The 19,548-nt window shown below is 41.8% G+C and overlaps 2 protein-coding genes, 1 long non-coding RNA gene and 1 other non-coding gene across 49 annotated transcripts in view; 1 reads left to right on the top strand and 3 right to left on the bottom strand.

Moving 5' to 3' along the window:
• Positions 1-4,187, bottom strand: part of HP1BP3 (heterochromatin protein 1 binding protein 3) — a 41,668-nt gene extending 37,481 nt beyond the window's left edge. For 5 of the 21 annotated variants that reach the window (XR_012031789.1, XM_072827984.1, XM_072827990.1 and 2 more), the window contains exon 1: positions 4,053-4,184. The gene's annotated coding sequence lies outside the window, so the exon portion shown is untranslated. Of the gene's footprint in view, positions 1-1,259; positions 1,351-2,811; positions 3,068-3,472; positions 3,599-4,052 lie in introns of those variants that run through there. The other 16 variants (XM_072827993.1, XM_072828003.1, XM_072827985.1 and 13 more) reach the window with 15 other exon arrangements.
• A 91-nt stretch (positions 4,188-4,278) lies between these two features.
• On the top strand, positions 4,279-8,288 carry LOC140634270 (uncharacterized). Its single transcript, XR_012031788.1, has 2 exons — positions 4,279-4,726; positions 5,819-8,288. It is a non-coding gene; the product is annotated as an uncharacterized lncRNA (long non-coding RNA).
• Positions 7,754-7,856, bottom strand: LOC140634595 (U6 spliceosomal RNA). Its single transcript, XR_012032017.1, has one exon. It is a non-coding gene; the product is annotated as a U6 spliceosomal RNA (small nuclear RNA).
• Positions 8,289-17,861: 9,573 nt separating the features above from the next.
• The window catches only part of EIF4G3 (eukaryotic translation initiation factor 4 gamma 3), a 330,571-nt gene continuing 328,884 nt past the window's right edge, over positions 17,862-19,548 (bottom strand). For all 26 annotated transcript variants that reach the window (XM_072827973.1, XM_072827981.1, XM_072827975.1 and 23 more), the window contains one exon: positions 17,862-18,817. In XM_072827973.1, coding sequence (XP_072684074.1) covers positions 18,636-18,817 — 182 coding nt within the window. In that variant the 3' untranslated portion in view covers positions 17,862-18,635. The remainder of the gene's footprint in view (positions 18,818-19,548) is intronic.

The raw sequence follows: 19,548 nt of genomic DNA, 5'->3' as shown, positions 1-19,548 counted from the left end.
AACTATAAAGTACAAAAATAAAAATAGTTGTTTTTTGATCTGTGAAGAGAGGGCCAAATTGGGCTTAGGAATACTATTTAGGCTTGTGAAACCTAAAAGTCTATTTTGAAATACTTTGAATACATAAACTTGCTCATTCATGCAACTAGCACTTACATAGTAATATGTTTTCTTTGACAATTAAAAAAAAAAACTGAGCAAATCTGCTATTTTCACATGTAAACCCTATAGAGAAGTAAACCACCACGATCAGGTTATCCTTGGTAGAGTGATATTGCTATTGGATTCATCTTTCTTAACTCACCATAACACTAGCTAGGTTGAAAATGCCACTGTGAAGTCAACAAAACTTTCATGAGTCTCTGTTCATAGGATATCCTGAAAAAAATATGTTCCCTGTAGATACAATACTGAAAAAAAGCATCAAAACCTTTCCAGTCTACTATATTCATTAACTACTCAAAACTAAAACAAATGAGTCAAAAGGGGAGGAGGCACACAAACAAAGCTACTAACACCAACATAATGAAACTAAAATCACGGCAACAAGTACATGGTCCATAAAGACATCAGACATCATGAACCCAAGGACTAGAATGACAGTTTTAATCAGGCCAGGTAAGAGGCATGCCCAGGTTAGAATAAAAAAATATATATAATAAATTTTTTAAAAAAGGTGGTTTGCCAATCTTTCTGGCTGCATCTACAAAAAATGTAAATCCTGACACTCGCCTGCTTAACACCTCTCAATTACTGTCGCACTTTTTTATTATTCTTATCTCCTACTACTCTACCCATCATACTCTCTTGACTCCAAAAACAAAGACCTTCTTTTGGCCCCGGCACTGTGCTTTGCTCATCCCTGCCTGAGGGTGTTTGCACTTGCTGTTCTCTTAAACTAAAACATTATTTTTCTAGATAGTTCAATCAGGTTTCTGCTCAATGACATCTCCTCTCAGAAAAGCCTCCCATCCTTCTCATTGTTCAGGTTTCTTTAGCATTAAATTTGTGTACTTGTTTATTATGTCCCCTTCCCAAAAGGCACTGTAAGATATACAAGGGCTAAGGACCTTTAATTCACACTATTTGCAGCACCTACAACAGTGTCCAACACATTATGTGTTGCACAAATTTTGAGAAAAAAAGTTAAATGAACCATGCCACCTATTTAAGTATTTATTATTATATTTAGCGTATGAGAAGAACACTTAAAAAATGAAATCCAAAGTTATTTGGGATAAATATTAAGAAATGTTTACCTCAGAGGCAACTGGCTGTCTCAGTCCACAGAGGGTGCAACTCTTGATCTCGGGGTCGTGGGTCCGAGCCCCACACTGGGTATAGAGTTTACTTTAAAATAAAAATGTTTGCCTCAGCTCTGAATTTCCTTGGTAAGGGTCATGGAACTTGAAGCTTCCCTCTGCAATACTTTCTTTTTAATAGGTTGGCTAACAGTTACTTCATATGCTAGGTGTTTGTTACAGAGCTAACAAAAACTATATGGGTGGTTAATTCACACTGTCTTATCCTCACCATGTACCTATTAATTTAACTTCTTGCTGCTGCACTTTTGAATCAGACTAGCTACCACACCTATCCCCCCCACCCAAAGAGATCTTATGTAGCTGGCTCACTGCTGCATACTTGGTGCCTAAGAACACACAAGGAATAGAATAGGTGCTCAACAAATATTTGTTAAACGAAAGGATGAATATATGAAAAAGTTCTCCACCTAGGTTCTTTTATGTGCCAAAAACAATCTTCAGTTTACCTGTGGTTTATGTGGCTCTCCTGTGGCCTCCCATCTGGGTTTTTATTTTTTTTTTAATGTTAGATTAACTATACAAAGAGTTGCTTTTGTAAAAGAAAACTCTAAGTTAGTTTTAATTTAATGCAAGCAATAAAAAAAAAAAGGTGATAAAGTCTACAATTTTCTCTACATTATGAGAACGCAATAGAAAAATTAGTAGGAGCTTAACAATATGTTTCCAGTCTAATGATATCCTTAAAGAAATAAATTTTAGGATATTATTATTCATTATTTCATATTTTGTTTTATTAAAATTATTCGTATTTTTATGAATATTCATATTTTACCTATTATTTCCTATTTCACCATAAAATGTGTGCAATATAAATTATAAAATCATCAGCTATGCACAGAATATATCAAACTGTCCCCAACCTCAAGTCTTTCACTGTATTCAGTGACATTAATAGTAATGTCACAAAAAAACATGCCGGTAATTAGCTGGCAACTACCCCCCACACACACACACACCTTTAACACTTGAATAAATCAGTATGTACCTAATTAATGCCTATCTTGGGCACAGATGGTATGGACACTACATGCCCCGCCCCCTCTTGAAACACAATCACAACCTAACTGGCTAACACTTGAGGATACTTTCTCCAATTTTCCGCCCTCAAACGTCCACGTCAGTTTAAAAACGCAGCCAAAACACACACACACACACACACACACACACACAAACAAACCCCACTCTTTAAAAATGTCACTTCCACTTTGAAACCCACTAAACTGAACTCTTCGGGAGAGCAACAGACACTTAGAAGAGCTCAGAGTAGCTTCAGGCCTGTCTGTGCCAGAGAAAATCAAACTCTCTGCCAACCTAACGCCAGTCACGTCTCCCTCCGCTCGAGGCCCTAGAGCTGCCCATCAAGCCCCGGGCGAATTCCTAGACGTTATTTCTGACCGGATCCTCACTTTCCAGTGTAACGGGCAGTCAGGAAGGATGCCAAACAGGGAATTTAGAATCTGCGCGCTGAAGGGGCGGTCGAGTTCACCTGGTCGAGTCCTCCGTGCAGGAGAGAAGCCTCCCCCCACAAAAGGTGAGGAGACCCGTCCTCCGTCACAGACGGTGGCCAATTCAGTATGAAAACTCAGACGTGAGGCTCTCACTTCAGCACTCCTGCCGCCACCTCTTGACAAACGCGCTTTCTCATTCACGAGCCCGACTTTACTAATAATGCACACCACACGGTCGGCGGTGCGGTGAGGAACCAGCTCTGGGCATGCCAGACGGGAAAACGAAAGCTCAGGCCCGCGTCGCGGCAGCAGCGGCGGGGGCGGCGGCGGGGGCGGCGGCGGGGGCAGCGGCGGGGGCAGCGGCAGCGGCAGCTCGGAAACGCCCGCCCAGACCACTGACAGGCACACGGGGAAGAGCGCAGCCCAGACAAAGAGGCAGGGAGCGGCCGGTGCGGGGCGCGAGCAGAGGCGGGGGAGCGCGGGGCCAAGAGGAGGCAGCTCGGCGGAGGACGGGAGGACTCGGCGGCAGCGGCTGACACCGAGAGGCTGCGGCGCGGGCTCCGCGCGGCCGGCGGCTCGGGGCGCGGGGCTCGCGCTCGGGGACGCACGCGGCCGAGGTCGACGCCACCCCTGGGGCAGCGGCCGCTCGCGCGACACAAGAAGCGACAGACCGCGAGCACTAGCGCTCCGCGCACTCACCACTGGGAGCTCCGTAATGGCGGCGGCGGGGGCGGAGAAGCCGGGGGGCGGGCCCGCCGCAGCCAGTCACCGCCGCCGGCATCTTTCGAACCCGCTCCGAAAACCGCGGAGGGAGTGGGGAGGGAGTGGGGAGGGGAGAGGGAGGGGCGGAGACGGGGGGGCGGGGGACGGCGGCGGGGTCCGCCGCGGGCCTCGGGAGCATGCGCGAGGCCGCAGCCAATCGGAGCGCAGCGGGAGGACGCTGGCGCAGGCGCGCTGGGACGCACGGCCCTGGACCTGGGAAGAGCTCCCCCCTCCTCCCCCAGAGTCCAAACAAAACAAGGACGAGAGCGCGCGCGCCAGAGGGCCCCGGAGGAGGCGTCAACGAGAGGGGCAGGGGGCTAGATCGCGGGGGAGAGGGGACGGAGGGCGGAGCGGCCGGAGAGGCAGACAAAAGGCGCCACCTCCGGGGACCCGAGCGCCCCGCCCCCTCCGCTCTGGGAGCGGCGTCGGCGCCCCGGGCGAGCGGCCTTGGCCACTCGCCTTCGGGGCCCAGCGAGCCCGCACCCGCCCCCCGCCCGCCTGTTCCGTCCTGCGTTACCTCTGCACTCCCCCCTTCCTGGCGCCCGCGTTCCGCACGGCCTCTCGGCGCCGCTCCCGCCGCCGCTCGTCGTCGCCGCCGCCGCTGTCCTCCAGGCCCAGCCGCCGAGCTCTGCCGCCCCGCCCCCCTGCTCGCGGCCCCGCGCGCACGCGCACGCGCGCACTCCCTGCCGGCCCCGCCCCCGCGCGTGACCGCGCACGCGCCCCCAGCCGGCGGGAGCCGAGGGAACGCGCGCGCCTTGGCTCCCCGGCCGGGCGCGCGGGGACGCGAGAGGGCGCTGCGGGCCGGGAGGACGCCCGCCCAGCCTCGCCGGGGCCCGGCCCGGGGCTGCCCGGTGACTTGGGTGCGGTGGCGCTTTCCTCCGAAGAGCCCCCTCTCGCTCCGTTTGCTCTCGCCGCCGTCCCGCTCGGTCCCTGGTCGTAGCCGGGCCTCCTGGCATCTCCCGCGGCTCCGTGCAGCCGCCGCGCAGGAACACACGGCCTCTCTTTGATGACCGTGCGAAACTTGAGCAACCAGATAGCGGAAAATTCGGTACCTCACGGACCTATTAAGTATCCAGACAGTACAGGGCAGAGCGGTGACTCAGGAAAAGAACTGGAAAAGTTGCTTTTCAACTCTGTGAAAGGGTCTTCCGTGGCCTCCTGATCCGCACACGCAGGCAGGGTTCTCCAAAAGTAAGGCCCTGGGGTCCGGAAACAGGGGATTCCCTTTGATTTGTCCTATTATTTTGGTGTCAGTGGACTTAGACAGGGTACATACTGTTGGAAAATGTGACTTTTCAAAACCAATGTATTTAAAGTAGGTGTTTTGTGGTGGGGTACAGGTCGTGCGGGTGATGAATACAGGGAAATAATAAACATTAAAATTACCCATAGGCTCACAGCAGGGGGACCGATACTCAGATGTATGTGTTAATCATTCAAAAGATTATGAAACCATTTAAGTGCTTGCTAGCCCAGTGCTCAGGCTGTATAATTAGCATTTTAACTATCTCACCAGCTTTCCCAGTCATAGTCATTCACTCACTCCATCAGTCGCAAAATGAGCTGTAATAAAATTTCACCACCACCACGGAAAACTCACTAATGGCATTACCGATGCTCTGGCACTGTTGTCACGACGAGTTTCAGTCACTTTGTGCCATTTCTTTGTCCTGCTCAGCTCCTTTGTTCTTTATCAAATTTCTATCCTTTGTATCCCTCTTTAAAGACTATTCCATTTTTATGTATTCCTGTACTTAAAACATCTTACCTCCGTTCTTGTTCTCTAAAATGTCTTTAGCCCCATCTCATTCAAGAAGCTGACCCAGTTAAGAGCAAACTAGGTTTCTCCTCCTCTACAGATTTTTGCTTAACACACACACACACACACACACACACCCTTTATTCTATTGTTGACAACATGTATACCCATGAAGGGAAAAACCTTAAAATTCTTCCTTCAGGTGAGACACACAAACCACCAAAGCTACACTTGCTATAGTCTGAAGTTTTAAGTTTTCTACTTACAAAGGAATTTTAAAATTTTTACTGTATATATGTGTATATATATGTAATATATATATATATATATATTTTTTTTTGGTTGAGGCATTTTACATCTGCTAAATGTAACATCTGACTAGTTTTGATTTTCATACTTAGTTGCAACTGAGTTAAGACTCCATAGGGGAATGGTTTTATAGCTTACCTCACTTGGCTTCTTTGAGCTATGCTAGTAAGAATATTAAACAGTTACCTGATGGATTTTGTACTATTTATTTAAAGCTATAAAGGCTGTTTGGCTTGAACTGGAAGGAACACACACCTTAGGAAGTTGAGGAGCAGGTGAGCCCTTACAAAGTGTATGAAGATTATCATCAGAGCTGCAGAAGACCCCCCCCCCCCCCCGTGCTCAGAGATCTCTTACACTGATATTAGAGCTCTTGAAGTTCCATCATTCAGAGATTCATTCCTTTGGTTTAAGCTTCACTCTCTTTAATAGCACTTTTAAAGTGCTGGTACCAAGAACTAATACGCAAGTTTCAAACTGATCATTGAGAATTCATTGTTTCACCTCTAAACCCAGGAATCTCAAGAACTCTAGGTGTCTGATTAAAAGAACTTCTAGCAAATGTGCTGTCGTCTGTGATGACTTAACAATTCTGCCCAGAAACACCTGGGATACAGGCATGACTTGAGAGTCCCAGAAACACAAGGAAATGTAGGGTTTTGTGAACTAGAAAGTCAAGTGTTAAGAGTTCCTCACAATGCAACTGCATCATCTAATTCCCTGTTGAAACAAGCATGTATGGAAGATTTGCAGATGGCCTGCTGTCAGTGTAACAGGTTTTTGCTGCCCCTCAGATGTAAAGCTAAGTGATACTTAAGTCTGTTGGGCTAAAATGTCTTGTTTTGTATAGAAAAGCAAAATGTATGGCTTTGGAGATTTGGGCATAAAGTCAGAGGAAGTTGAAACAATTGTAGATTCCAGGAGTGTTCCAGAGCAGAGCTATGATAATGCAATCATGGGGCTGAACATTGAAAGTTGTATCTTACTTTACTCACATTCCACTTGTGTTATGAAGGAGAGGTTTAAGGAATAATTCTTTATTGCCTGGTGGGGAGAGGTTTCTACTGCTAGCAAGGCTGATCTTTATTATTCCCACAAATCAAAGCAAGGGACTCCAATTTCATGCAGAAGTCATCAAAAGCTAGGCCAGGGCTTGGGGATTCCTTAGGAATGTATGGTCCTGGCAGGGCTGGGAGTCACTTGACTTTTCTGGTGTCCAGCTAGAAAGACTAGAAATGGCTTTCAATTTAGTTGCAGCTTACTACTGGGCAAATGGAGATGAAAAGATAGATTATTCCTCCAACTCCCTAGCCATGGTATTCTTACTGTTTCTGGTTACCTGAGGCCACTACCCTGGTTTAGAGACAATTGCTTTGGGTCCTCTGTCAATGTTGCACTCTCCTCTACTCACTGGTGGCAATAATTTTATTCAGGCCAGCAGTCATTGAACTATAAAACTTTTTTCTAAGCTCTAAAAAATTCTAGATCTGAAACATGTCTGGTCCCAATGGTTTTGGATAAAAAGATTGTGAACCAGTTATCTAAAAACCAAGTAGGTTTACAAAATAACACGTACCCTCACACGTTCTAGTCTAGCTATTATTTTTTATTTATTCTCTATCTCATGAGAGACACAGAGAAAGAGAGAGGCAGAGACACAGGCAGAGGGAGAAGCAGGCTCCATGCAGGGAGCCCGACGTGGGACTCGATCCCAGGTCTCCAGGATCACGCCCTGGGCCAAAGGCAGAGGCTCAACTGCTGAGCCACCCAGGCGTGCCTCAGGTTCTGGAAATTTTATGTGTTGAACTGTCTTTTCCCTTTTCAAATACCAGAGGCAAGACAACTGCACTTTAACAGACTAAAGACACTCTGTTTGCCAGACTTACTAAAAAAGCAAAACATACCCAGTTTTGTTTGGACTGTATAATTTGAAGTCAACAGTACTACTGTTCTCCCTCCACTCCTACTTTGTGGCTTTAACTTATTTGAAGAAAGATGCCTGCAAGGCAACCAGGCCTGTGATAGTGGCCAGAGATGGCTATGGATCAGATCAAGTGACACTTAGCGTGACCAACTCTACTGGTTAACCTAATAGGGGGAGGTCGAGAGTTGATGGAAGGCAGCATTTTATTTACGTTTAAAATTAAAAAATATATATGGAACGCTTCACAGATTTGTGTGTCATCTTTGTTCAGGGGCCATCCTAATCTCTGTATCATTCCAATTTTAGTATATGTGCTGCCAAGTGAGCACAGGATTTTGTTTTTAAACCAGGGAAGTCCCAGGAAAATGGATTTTTACCTTAAGACATCCTTTCTTTGTGGTTATGGGGTAGTTTGAGAAAGTTTCTTTTTTTGTTCTTTTTTAAGTAAGCTCTTGTCCCAGTGTGGGGCTTGAAAACTGACAACTCCCAGATCAAGAGTCGAATGCTCTACCAACTGAGTCAGCTACGTGTCCCTGAGAAAGTTTCTTTAAATAGGTTTTTTAATGCAGTAAAGCCTAGTGATTTTTTTAAAAGATTTATTTATTTTGAGGGGAGGGAGGAGCAGAGGGAGAGAGAAACCCAAGCAGACTCTGTGCTGAGCCAATTCCAATACAAGGCTCCATCTCACAACCCTGAGTTCACAGCTGAAACCAAGATTCAGACACCCAACAGACTGTGCCACCCAGTAATTTAAAGGAAAACATGAATCAAAACAAAATTTTAAAAATTTCAAATTATGAGATTGGATCCATTTGTTTAAAAAAATATCCAAAAAGATAGTGACAGAAAAGATCCTTTCCTTTTACAAAAAAAAGTGAAACTGCATGGTGATGAGGGAATGGAATCTTCTCAAAAGTGGAAAACCAGAAAGTATTGGCTTTGAGTATTATTTATTTTTTAAAGATTTTGAGAGTGAGAGCAAGAGAGAGAGAGGGAATAAAGCAGAGACAAGCGGACTCTGCACTGAGTGTGGAGCCTGACATGACATGGGGCTTGATCCCACGACCCAGAGATCATGACTTGGAGCCAAAACCAAGTGTCAGAAGCTTAACTGACTGAGCCACTGAGGCACTGCTGGCTTTGACTATTCTCAAAATACTTGCAGCAAGGCTGTAAAAGTTTCAACCTGAAGTTTAGAAAGAGTGGCATAATTCTTGAGAACCATACATATTGAGACTCAAGATTGTTAGTTCAAGTTTTAAGACTTGTATTTCGATTTATTAGTGATGCCTCTGGCTCTTTCCACCAGATACGACATTTCGACCAAACAGGCCTTACGTGATGATGTTCAAAAATTTTTTTTAGGATTTTATTTATTCATGAGAAACAGAGAAAGAGACATGGGCAGAGGTAGGAGAAACAGGCTTCATACAGGGAGCCTGATGTGGGACTTGATCCCAGGACTCTGGGATCATGCCCTGAGCCAAAGGCAGATGCTCACACCCAGGTGTCCGGATGATGTTCAGATTTGACATAACTTTTTTGTTTCAGCTTCATATTTTACTTGATTGAGGCTATGATACTTAAGAAAAAAAATAGAATACATCTAATCAACTGGCAGGCTTATTTGTCTCTATATCCAAAGTAAGCAGCATCTCCTACAGTAGGAACAAGGCCAGAATTGGAGGTGGCAAGGTATGCATTTTTTAAGTTTATTATGGTTTTGTAGCAAAAACTAGTCAAATTTTTCATTCTAGGAAGGGCAATGTGTAACTTGCTGAGGACACTAACCATTAGTCCTCGTTGCAGTGGAAGCGAAGAGCTTCTACTCCTCAGGTTTGTTAGTAAAGGCTAAGCCTGAGATTTCATAGTGTATGCTAAGGAAAACAATGGAAAAAATCTGAACTCTACAGAGTATTAAAGAAATGTCGAGGGCAGCCACAGTGGCTCAGCAGTTTAGCGCCACTTTCAGCCCAGGACCTGATCCTGAAGACCTGGGATCGAGTCCCATGTCGGGCTCCCTGCATGGAGCCTGCTTCTCCCTCTGCCTGTGTCTCTGTCTCTCTCTATTTCTCATGAATAAGTAAATAAAATAAAAATCTTAAAAAAAAAAAAGAAACGTGGATAGTCAAACCATGATCTCCTATAGCTCCAAAGATAGTATAGTTTTTAATTGTATGTGGCTGAGTATGACTAAGGTTGTAGAAATGTGGTAGAAGGAACATTGGACACAGGCAGGGTGTGCCCTAAGTATTCCATGTAGAATGCTGGGTGCCTGATCTGATTGATCTTTTTGTTAATGTACTCAGAGGTGGACGGTGTTATCCTTGTATTACAGATGAATAAACCGAGGTTTAAACTATTCAAGCAGAATTATATAGTAAAGCCCCTATTCTTCCAATTCTAGTGCTCCAAAGTATATCCACTATACCATTTTTCCCTCCGGCGTGGATTAAGTATTCTGGTGCAGAGCAAGCATATTTTTGAAAATAAGTGCCTCCTAGAAAACCAAGTGCAAATCTCAGCTCTGACACTTGCTAGGTACTGACTTCTATGACACTTAGTTCCCTATCTATAGAAAGGAAGCAGTCATAGGGCTGGTGAGATGAATTAGAGGAGACCCTGCAATGTCTAACAAATTATAGCCTTCAAAGTGTTTTAACATATATTGGCTCATTGATAACTGTGATGTAAGGGCTTATGGTTTTTGCATTATATATGAGCAAACAAAAGCCAAAATGAGTGCTTGTTTTTAGTTCGCTTTTGGTGAAGAGCTTTATAAACGATGACGGGGATGTGCAGTACCCCTAGGCAGTGGTTCTCAAACTTCAGTCCTCCTAGAATCAGCTGAAGAGTTTGTTTCTTCGACTCCTTCCACTCATTCAGTTCTGATTTAGTAGGGTGGGGTCCATGAATCTGTATTTCTTAAGTTTCTTTAAGCAGTCTCAACACCCAGTGTGGATCTTGAACTCAAGACTTGCATGCTTCTCTGACTGAGCCAGCCAGGTGACCCTGTATTTGCATTTCTAATGAGCTCACAAGTGATATTGATGCTGCTGGTCTATGGCCCATACTTTGTATGACTCTCATCTTAGATGTTAATATAACTGCTCACTCCAAAGAGCCTAAAGTTATTCCAGTCCACTGTGTGGCTCAATTTGGGGATTGGAAAGGATTAAAAGTATTGCCATTCCTTTAAAAGAAAAAGTACCAAGTAAGGTTGGTCTCTACTAAATTCTACTAAGTTGAGATTATAAGGCAAGTTTCAAAAAGTTCCTTTCAGCCATTTGTCCAGAAGGGATTTGTCTGGATTAATTTGTGATGGGGCACATTTAAATTCCACTTCTGCATGTGAAAGTGAACTCTCACCATACTCTGCCACTCTTTCGTTTTTCAAATACACCATGCATCCCCTTACCACAGAGCCTTCCACAGTGGTCTCAATCCTGCCTCCTATTAGGATTACCCAGGGAACTTAAAACACACACACACACACACACCAAAAAACGATGCCCAGGTCTTATCCTTCGGAGATCCTGAAATAACTGGTATGGATAGGGTCCCAGGATTTGTATTTTTAAAACCTCTTCAGGTGAGTCTAATATGCAGCAATGCTGAGCACCATTATTGTACATTCTAAGAAGCAGTTAGGGCAGGACAGGTATTTGAGCCTGAGCAATGATAGTTTCCTAGGACTTCAGGCCAGAAGACATATTTATTAACAAGAGGTAAATAAGAAGAGTCGGAAAGGAAATCACTGGTAATAGAAATTCAACTGCAAGATGGTAATTTGTTTAGAGAACTTCGATGCTCTTACCGTCTTTGAAAAGTTTAATATGCTATTATCATCAAGACTTACTTTGTTAAGCTTGGTCAATAGTATTGGAAGTGATTCTGGATGTGCTCATATGGTTGGTGTGTGAACCCTTTTTGGCAAGGACAGGGAAACCCATATGAGTAAGAGTGGTCAAGTGACCAGGAAAGAACATTGGCATTAGACCACAGATCTCCCAACCCCAGTCAAGACCGCTTTTCCACTACAACATACAAGTTCTTCCCATAGAAACTCCTGATATCCATGTGGTAATATTTCTTTTCCCCAAGTGGTTCTTCTGATGGCCCAATTTAACTCTTCTATGTCTCCTAATAAGTGCATTTAAGACTTAACATGGGTGACAGGGTGGTTCAGTTAAGTGTCTGCCTTTGGCTCAGGTCATGATCTCAGAGTCCTGGATTGAGTCCCATATCGGGCTCCCTGCACAACAGGGAGTCGGCTCCCTCCCTCTACTCCCCTGCTCCTGCTCTCTGAATAAAATCTTAAAAAAAAAAACAAAAAACCAAAAACTTTACATTTACATCAAAATAATACTTTAGGGCCCCCTGGGTGGCCCAGTCGATTAGGCATCTGACTCTGGATTTCTGCCCAGGTCATGCATGATCTCAGGGTCCTGAGATTAAGCTCCCTGCTGAGCTCAGAGTCTGCTTGAGATTCTCTCTCTCCTTATCGCTCTGCTCTTCCTCCGCCATTCCCACTCAGACTCTTTCTCAAATAATAAAATCAACACTATTTTAGCCTGTAGCATTGCACAAGTTTTGATATGCAGTACTTCCACTGACAGTTAACTTCCGGTTATCTAACAATTTCCATTATTACTTAACTAGTCACCCAGGGGACATTTTAATACTGTGTATGGCCCCTTGGTAAACTGAGTATTACTAGCTAGCTAATGGGGAAAGAAAAAAAGGGGATAGTTTCTAATCTTTTTGTTGTTGTTGTTATGTAGAATGAGCAAAAGAATGGAGTATTCATATAGTTGAGTCTTTTGGAAACCAGAGTTATATAAAAAAATGAAGCAGTATTTTCTAAAAGTCACAGTGTTCCTGTAAAAGTGGCTTACTCACCTGGCAAGATTTTATCTTCAGTAAAAAATGGAATTTAAAATGCTGCAGAACAGGACGCCTGGGTGGCTCAGTGATTGAGCGCCTGCCTTGGGCCCAGGGCGTGATCCTGGAGACCCGGGATCGAGTCACACGTCGGGCTCCCTGCATGGAGCCTGCTTCTTTCTATGCCTATGTCTCTCTCTCGCTCTGTGTGTCTCTCATGAATAAATAAATAAAATCTTAAAAAAAATAAATAAAATGCTGCAGACCTAGATGTAGACATACCCCGGTAGAAATGAGCTCACCCAGTGGTCAGATCTTGGTGTCTAAATACCATTGTCCTAAAGTTCCAGAAACACTTGAAGAAATGGCTGATTCTAAGGCTAAGGCAGGAAAAATACAAGATATCCCTGCAGCATCTTATCATGTCACAAAGTGGCCTAAAAGCAGAAGTTTGAGGGAATTTCAAGGGATACAGCAACAAAGTTGAAAGAGCTCCCAAGGCCAAAGCTAGAACAATCTGGGCAACAAAATCATGTTCTATCCAGTTACAACTCAAAGTATAAAATAAATATACATGAGTCTGTAGTGATATATACATATATACACATACACAACTGAATTAAGAAATGAATAGAGGAGACATCTTTCTTGCAGGAAGATTCCAAATTTAAATAGATATTCCTCATTCAAGGAAAGAAGTGGAGCTTAATTCTCTCCTCCCATTTCCCTCCTCCAATGGGGCTGGACTCCTTGACTATCTTCCAAAAAGACTAGAATAAGAAAGGGAGAAAAGGAAAGTAACTTTAGACTGGAGACCCTAACCACCACCTTAACCATGAAGGTTCAACCACCTTGAACCATGTAGTTCAAGGTTAAACATCACCAATGATATCATGGGTATCATGTATTCCCTGATATGAGAAAAAGGGCACTTCACTTATATGGTATTTTGACTCCAAACCCATAACTCTAGTTTAATTATGATAAAAACACTAGAAAACCAAATCAAAGGACATTCTACAAAATATCTCTCTAGTACTTCTCAGAAGTGTCAAGGTCATGACAAAAAAGGAAAGATTAAAAAAACTATCAAAGGCCAGAGGACACTAAGGGTCATGATGACTAAATAAAATGTAGTATCCTGGATTGCATCATGGACTAGGAAAAGGGCATTAAGAAAACTCAAAGACTGGAGTTTGGGACACCTGGCTGGCTCAATTGGTAGAACATGTGACTCTTGATCTCAGGGTCTTGAGTTCAAGCCCCATGTTGGGCATAAAGTTTACTTAAAAAAAAAAAGTCTGGTGTTTAGTTAGTAGCAAGTATGAATGCTGGTTTCTTAGTTTTGACAAATGTTATATGGTGATGTTAATAATAGGGAAACTAAAATGAGGGGTTTGTGGAACACTCCCTAAATCTGAAACTTTTCTGTAAGTCTAAAATTATTTCAAAGTAAAACATTTATTTTAAAAAGTTGGTATAGGATTCTCTATGGCTTATTTCTTTGATACATAAATCATTTTGTGATTTGTTAATACAGAAGTGTGTTTCTTCTTCCTCTTCTTTTTTGTAGTCCCAATACTAATAGATGATCATTTTTCCCGTTAGGGATAAATGTAATATTTGAAGCTGGTGATCACATGGTATCTCTGTCCCTAAACTACTAGAAGATATGGAGACCAAAACTCAAGCTTAAAGGTGACTAAAGGCAATCTTCTATAAGACTGATGAACTGGGACTAACTGGTGGTAGAGGTTCTGTCTCAAGGCATTTTTATTCCTTAATAATTTTACTCTCATGACAAGTAAGCAGCCTAAGTTATTGCCTCACACAATATTTGAGGCAAATGTGCCTCAATGAAGAGGACACACAAAACCTCAGACTCCCAGTCAGGCTACATCTTAACTTTTTGTTTTAAAGATTTTATTTTATTATTTATTCAAGAGAGATAGATAGAGATAGAGCTAGAGATAGAGAGAGAGGCAGAGACACAAGCAGAGGGAGAAGTAAGCTCCATGCAGGGAGCCTGATGTGGGACTCAATCCCAGGACTCCAGGATCACGCCCTGGGCCGAGGGCAGGCACTAAACCACTGAGCCACCCAGGGATCCCCTACATCTTAACTTTTTATAGAGTACATTGTAGTAGCCTTTAATTCACATAGGAATTTCAATCTTATGGAAAAGTACTCAAGTAGCAATAACTGAGAAGTTAAAAAGATAAGACCCTAGTTGCCAGTGCTAGGATGTTAGCTGTCTGAGGTGCTATACATCCAGTCCACAGGGTGACAAAAGGAAAGTCTCAGGAACTTACTCAGAATTTGTGGATGGTTGTAAATATACTACCAATTATATGAAGACAAATAACAGAGAACAAAAGTTAAAAGACAGGGGGAAATCTGGGTCTAACCCTGAAATCAGGTCACTGACACTGCAAACACCTGTGAAGTTTGAACATTTGCTAAATATGGGACGGTAAGTCAAAACAAAAAGCAATAGAATGTAGGATTTCAGTTATATAAATGGCCAGAATAAGTATATCCATTGAAACAAAAAGTAGATTAGTGGTTCCCAGAGATTTAGGAGAGTAGAGATTGAGGAGAGCTGCTAAAGGACATGGGGTTTCTTTCTGGCATAATGAAAATGTTCTGGGGCAGCCCCGGTGGCGCAGCGGTTTAGCGCCGCCTGCAGCCCGGGGCGTGATCCTGGAGACCCTGGATCGAGTCCCACGTCGGGCTCTCTGCATGGAGCCTACTTCTCCCTCTGCCTCTCTGCCTCTCACTCCCTCTCTGCATCTCTATGAATAAATAAATAAAATCTTTAAAAAAAGAAAAAAAAATGTTCTGAAATTAGATAGTGGTGATGGTTGCACAACTATGAATATACTAAAACCAGTGAACTGTACATTCTAAGAGGGTGAATTTTATAGTACATGAATTGTCTCAAAAAGAAAAACCAATGCAAACAAAAAAGAAAGCAATGTGAAATGTTCCTCTCCACAAAATAGGGAATATAGGAGTTCATTAGTGACCAATGGCATGCCCAAAATGAAAATCAATCTGAATCACTACACAATTTTTTGTAAAGAACAAAACATGAGTAATGAAAATACAAAATCAGATCCAATAGCCTAAGACTATTTTTTCTACCTTACAATCTGTTTGACTTGAATGGAGACATCTGAAAACTACCAGAATTATATCTTGTTTGGAGAGTGGTTCTAGAACAGAGAAAATGGTCTTTGGGTATAATTCTTGTAACTCATCTAGAATGTATTTTGAAATATGAAAATAAGGCAAAAACCAACCAAAGATCTGTCAAGGTAAAAAGGGGCTGACATTTCTTAGTGGGATAGGACGTTGATGCAGTATGTGTAAACCTCTTTTTTTTTTTTCATGAAGAACAGGAGTTCCATGAGACCAGAGACTGTTTTATTCACTGTTATATTCCCTGCACTTAGTACACAGTAGATGCTCAGTAAGTATTTGTTGAGTGAACCAAGTTTATGTTGCAGCTGTGAACTGGCTTGTTCATCTATGCAAGAATCTAAAATGAATTTATTTTGAAAACTGGCATCACGTTTTTTTTCTAGAAAAGTAAAAATTCTCATTTAACTTACTGAATAGCTATAAGTTAATTGGTTTGAATACAGGCATAAAACACCTGAATTACCTCAAGTAAAATTAATGAAACTGTTTCCAAAGTTAAAATGGGTAAAAGAGCTTACTGATGGCCATGTCACCTGTTACTTTAAACCAAAACCCACCGAACCCTGCTTTCCAGTAAGAACACTGTGAAGAGGACTGAAATCATGATGATGCTTGATATTAGCAGTGATCAATTATCCCACTTTGCTCATATTTTGCCATTAACTAACAACCGTTCTCCCTGCTCATAAAATTCCATGTTTAAAGCAGTAAGATACCCACATATTGCTCTGTAGTCTCTTCTGTGTTCATCACACTTCATGTTACAGGTGAGATTTCAAACATTAGCTATTATTGTACAAAGCATTTTCACCCTTGAATTTTTTTTTCCAAAAATAATATTCTCTTTCCTCATTCCTGACCCTGGTCCACATCTAAAATACTGATGAATAGGCCTTCATTACTACCTGAAGGCCAGAGCACTGCAAACAATAGCTACTGATTTGTAAGAGGCAGCCAGCACCCTGCTTTCCCAAAACTACCACCTGCACCCCATGAGATCTGTCAACACCTAAAATCCTACATCACTCAGGAGATTCCTGGATCAGAATCCTCTTTACTTAGATTCTGGCAGCTGTTAAAACTTAGTATATCATAGAATCAGGTTTCTTCCAACTGAGAGATCCCAGGCAGAGCCCACTGCCAGACTCCAAAACAGCTTCTCAGGCCCCATTTTTTATGACAGATGCTGTCACATGTCTGTCACAAGACTTCCAGGACTTGGTTCTTCGAGAACAGCTGTGGGCTTATGTAGCAGGATGCTGTACTGTGTTCGACTACATTCTGAAGAAAAACATTTTATTGCTATGGAAAATTTTGTTCTTGTGCTTCACAAGTCTTGCCAAGTCTCTTAATGTGGATATTTCTTCAGAGATGGAAGCCAGAAGAACTCTTTGGTTATCCAGATACAAAATACAAAGACTGTTTATTTGGGAGCAGCCCTGGCTTTCTTCATAAATACATTTTGTAGGGGGATGGCCTACAAACTAGTGAAATGGAAAACCATCTGTAGAGAATGCAACTTCATAAAAGAAAAAACAAAACAAAAAAGCACAGTGCTCCAGTATCTGTAGAAGCAACAGGCTTAAAACACAGTTTTATACTCACCAGAATGGCTTGAATGAAGTTGAAGTTGGGAACAATTTGATTTTCACACATGGTATTGGTTTGATTTTAAATCCCATGCCCACTTTTTAAAAGCATAATTTAGCTTTGGTTTCTTTCATTCTTTAGAAGACATCATTGTGTTTCTTTAACATCAGAGGTAATTGATGATTTAAAATTAGTGGTAGTGGTACTTTCAAAGTGAACTAACTACAAACAATGGAACACTAAGTTATATAAAAACTTCCCTTAGGTTTGCTTCCATCCTGAATGCATTTCTAGTTGATGTTGGAAAACAGCTTCCTCTGGACTTCCCAAGGGACTCTCCCACCAAGCACAAGTTCCCTCCTTACCCACAAGGTAGCTTGCCTTTTCCAACTGTAGACACACACACACACACACACACACACACACACACGCACACACACACCCTCAGGAGTGATTTGGATTAGACAACGAATAGCCAGACAGCACCTCCCAGAGATGGGCGCACATGCAGCAGCTGTCAAAAGGAGAAGTCATTTTACTTTCTTTTAAACTTGCAATGTTTGTCTTTATTTTGTTCTTTATATTTTGAAAGTGAAAAGAAATAGTATTGAGTCAATTTCTTTTTGTTTTTTTTTTTTTAAATATTTGTTCTATATATTTACAAGCCTTAAAGTTGCTCTAAAGATTTCAAAAGTATTAAGAGTACTTTTCCCAGGGTAGCACTTTTTTTTTTAAATTTTTAAAACAATTCTTGGAGTTTTCTGGTCCACAGCATTTCCTTCTGTTCCAAGGTTACGTATGTTTTGATTACTATTGTGATTTTTTTTTTTTTAATTTTCTGAAGCAAGCTGAGAGGCAGGCAGAAAGATTTGATGCCAAAAAAAAAAAAAAAAAAAAAAAAATCTTTCTTACCTTATTCACCCCAAACCTTCTTAAATCTGGACTAACTACTATGCTTTAAAACAAACGTGAGGTGCATCTGAAGGGGAGGGAAATTTATTTCTCTGCTTTTCTATTATACAAGTTGTTTACAGAAACTGCAAATTAAAAAATTACACTGGCATTTGCAGTCCTTAAAATAAATTAAAAGTTCTCAACTTTTTTTTTTTTTTTTTTGCTAAACAGATGTGTTTTTTTTTTAAAGTATGAGTCCTTGTTTAAAAAGAAAAGATTAAAACAGAAAATATTTTCTATAAATAATACATGTATTTTGGTTTTAGTGCTCCCGCCCTCAGGTTTGAAGTTTACTTTTTTCCAGTACCTTTTTCCTCCATGATCACCTTTTTTCTCTTTCCCCTCTCCCACTCGTGCACACGTGGGGATTTCTGCGAGAATTGGCCTTGCTGCACTGTGATTGGCGAAGACGTGAAACTTTTTAAAAAAATACTTAAATTGTTTCTTTTGTTTCGTTTTGTGTATTTGAAGCTTTAGTTATCCTCAGACTCCTCTTCTGCTTCCCGCAGCCACGTGAAAAACGCAGTGACAGATTTCAGAGCTACACCCTTCCCATTCTGCTCTGCAGGGTCCTTGCTACTTTCCCATTTGTAGAAGGCATCCTCAGAGATCACCTCCTCATCATATAGGCAATCAAAAAACATCCGTAGCAAATCTGCAAAGAAATAAAAACATATCATCAGTTCTGGAGGTGCTCTAGTTGTGAGGGAGAGATTGCATTTCTAAGGAATGTATGAATGAATGCACAGGAATTCCCCTATAGAAGAGCATCCATGACAATTCATTATACTCCCTCTTGATAGTATAATAGCAAAACGACTTGTCTAAAGAACATGAAAAAAGATTTAAGTGATCTAAATTATTTTTATTGCTATTACTCTGTTCAGTTTGAAATATTTTCTGATAGTCCTGAGGTGTTTGATATGATTTAGTTCTCAAGCTACACTCTACAAAAATTAAATACAATTTTAACTTTCTTCTTTATACATTCTCCATTGTTTGAAATTTTACAATAAAAATATATAATTTTTACAGATTTTGGAAGAAAAGGGCAGAAAGTACTTTCCCCCTCCTAATGTTGCTTTCAAATTGGAAAGAGTAATAATTTATATGGAAAATATGGGTAAAAACTCTCTCATATGGATTTTATCCAGAGGAAACAATGGCCTGTTGTTTTCAATGCCCAGATGATCTGGGCAAATTTAATTAATTCTGTTTTGGTCCCAAAAAGGAAACTTAGCTTATGTTATTGTTCAAAAAAGAAATAGTTGGTAAAGTTATATATTCTTTATTTTAATCCCTTTCATTGTGGGCTCTTAAATTCATTTATGATTGATTTATTTATTTTTCTTAAATTAATTTAAAGTCAGCCTCTATTCATATTAA

This window comes from Canis lupus, chromosome 5, assembly GCF_048164855.1.
Source record: "Canis lupus baileyi chromosome 5, mCanLup2.hap1, whole genome shotgun sequence".
Lineage (NCBI taxonomy): Eukaryota > Metazoa > Chordata > Mammalia > Carnivora > Canidae > Canis > Canis lupus.
Note: the sequence above shows the minus strand (reverse complement) of the source record. Positions and strands in the feature narration are given on the sequence as shown.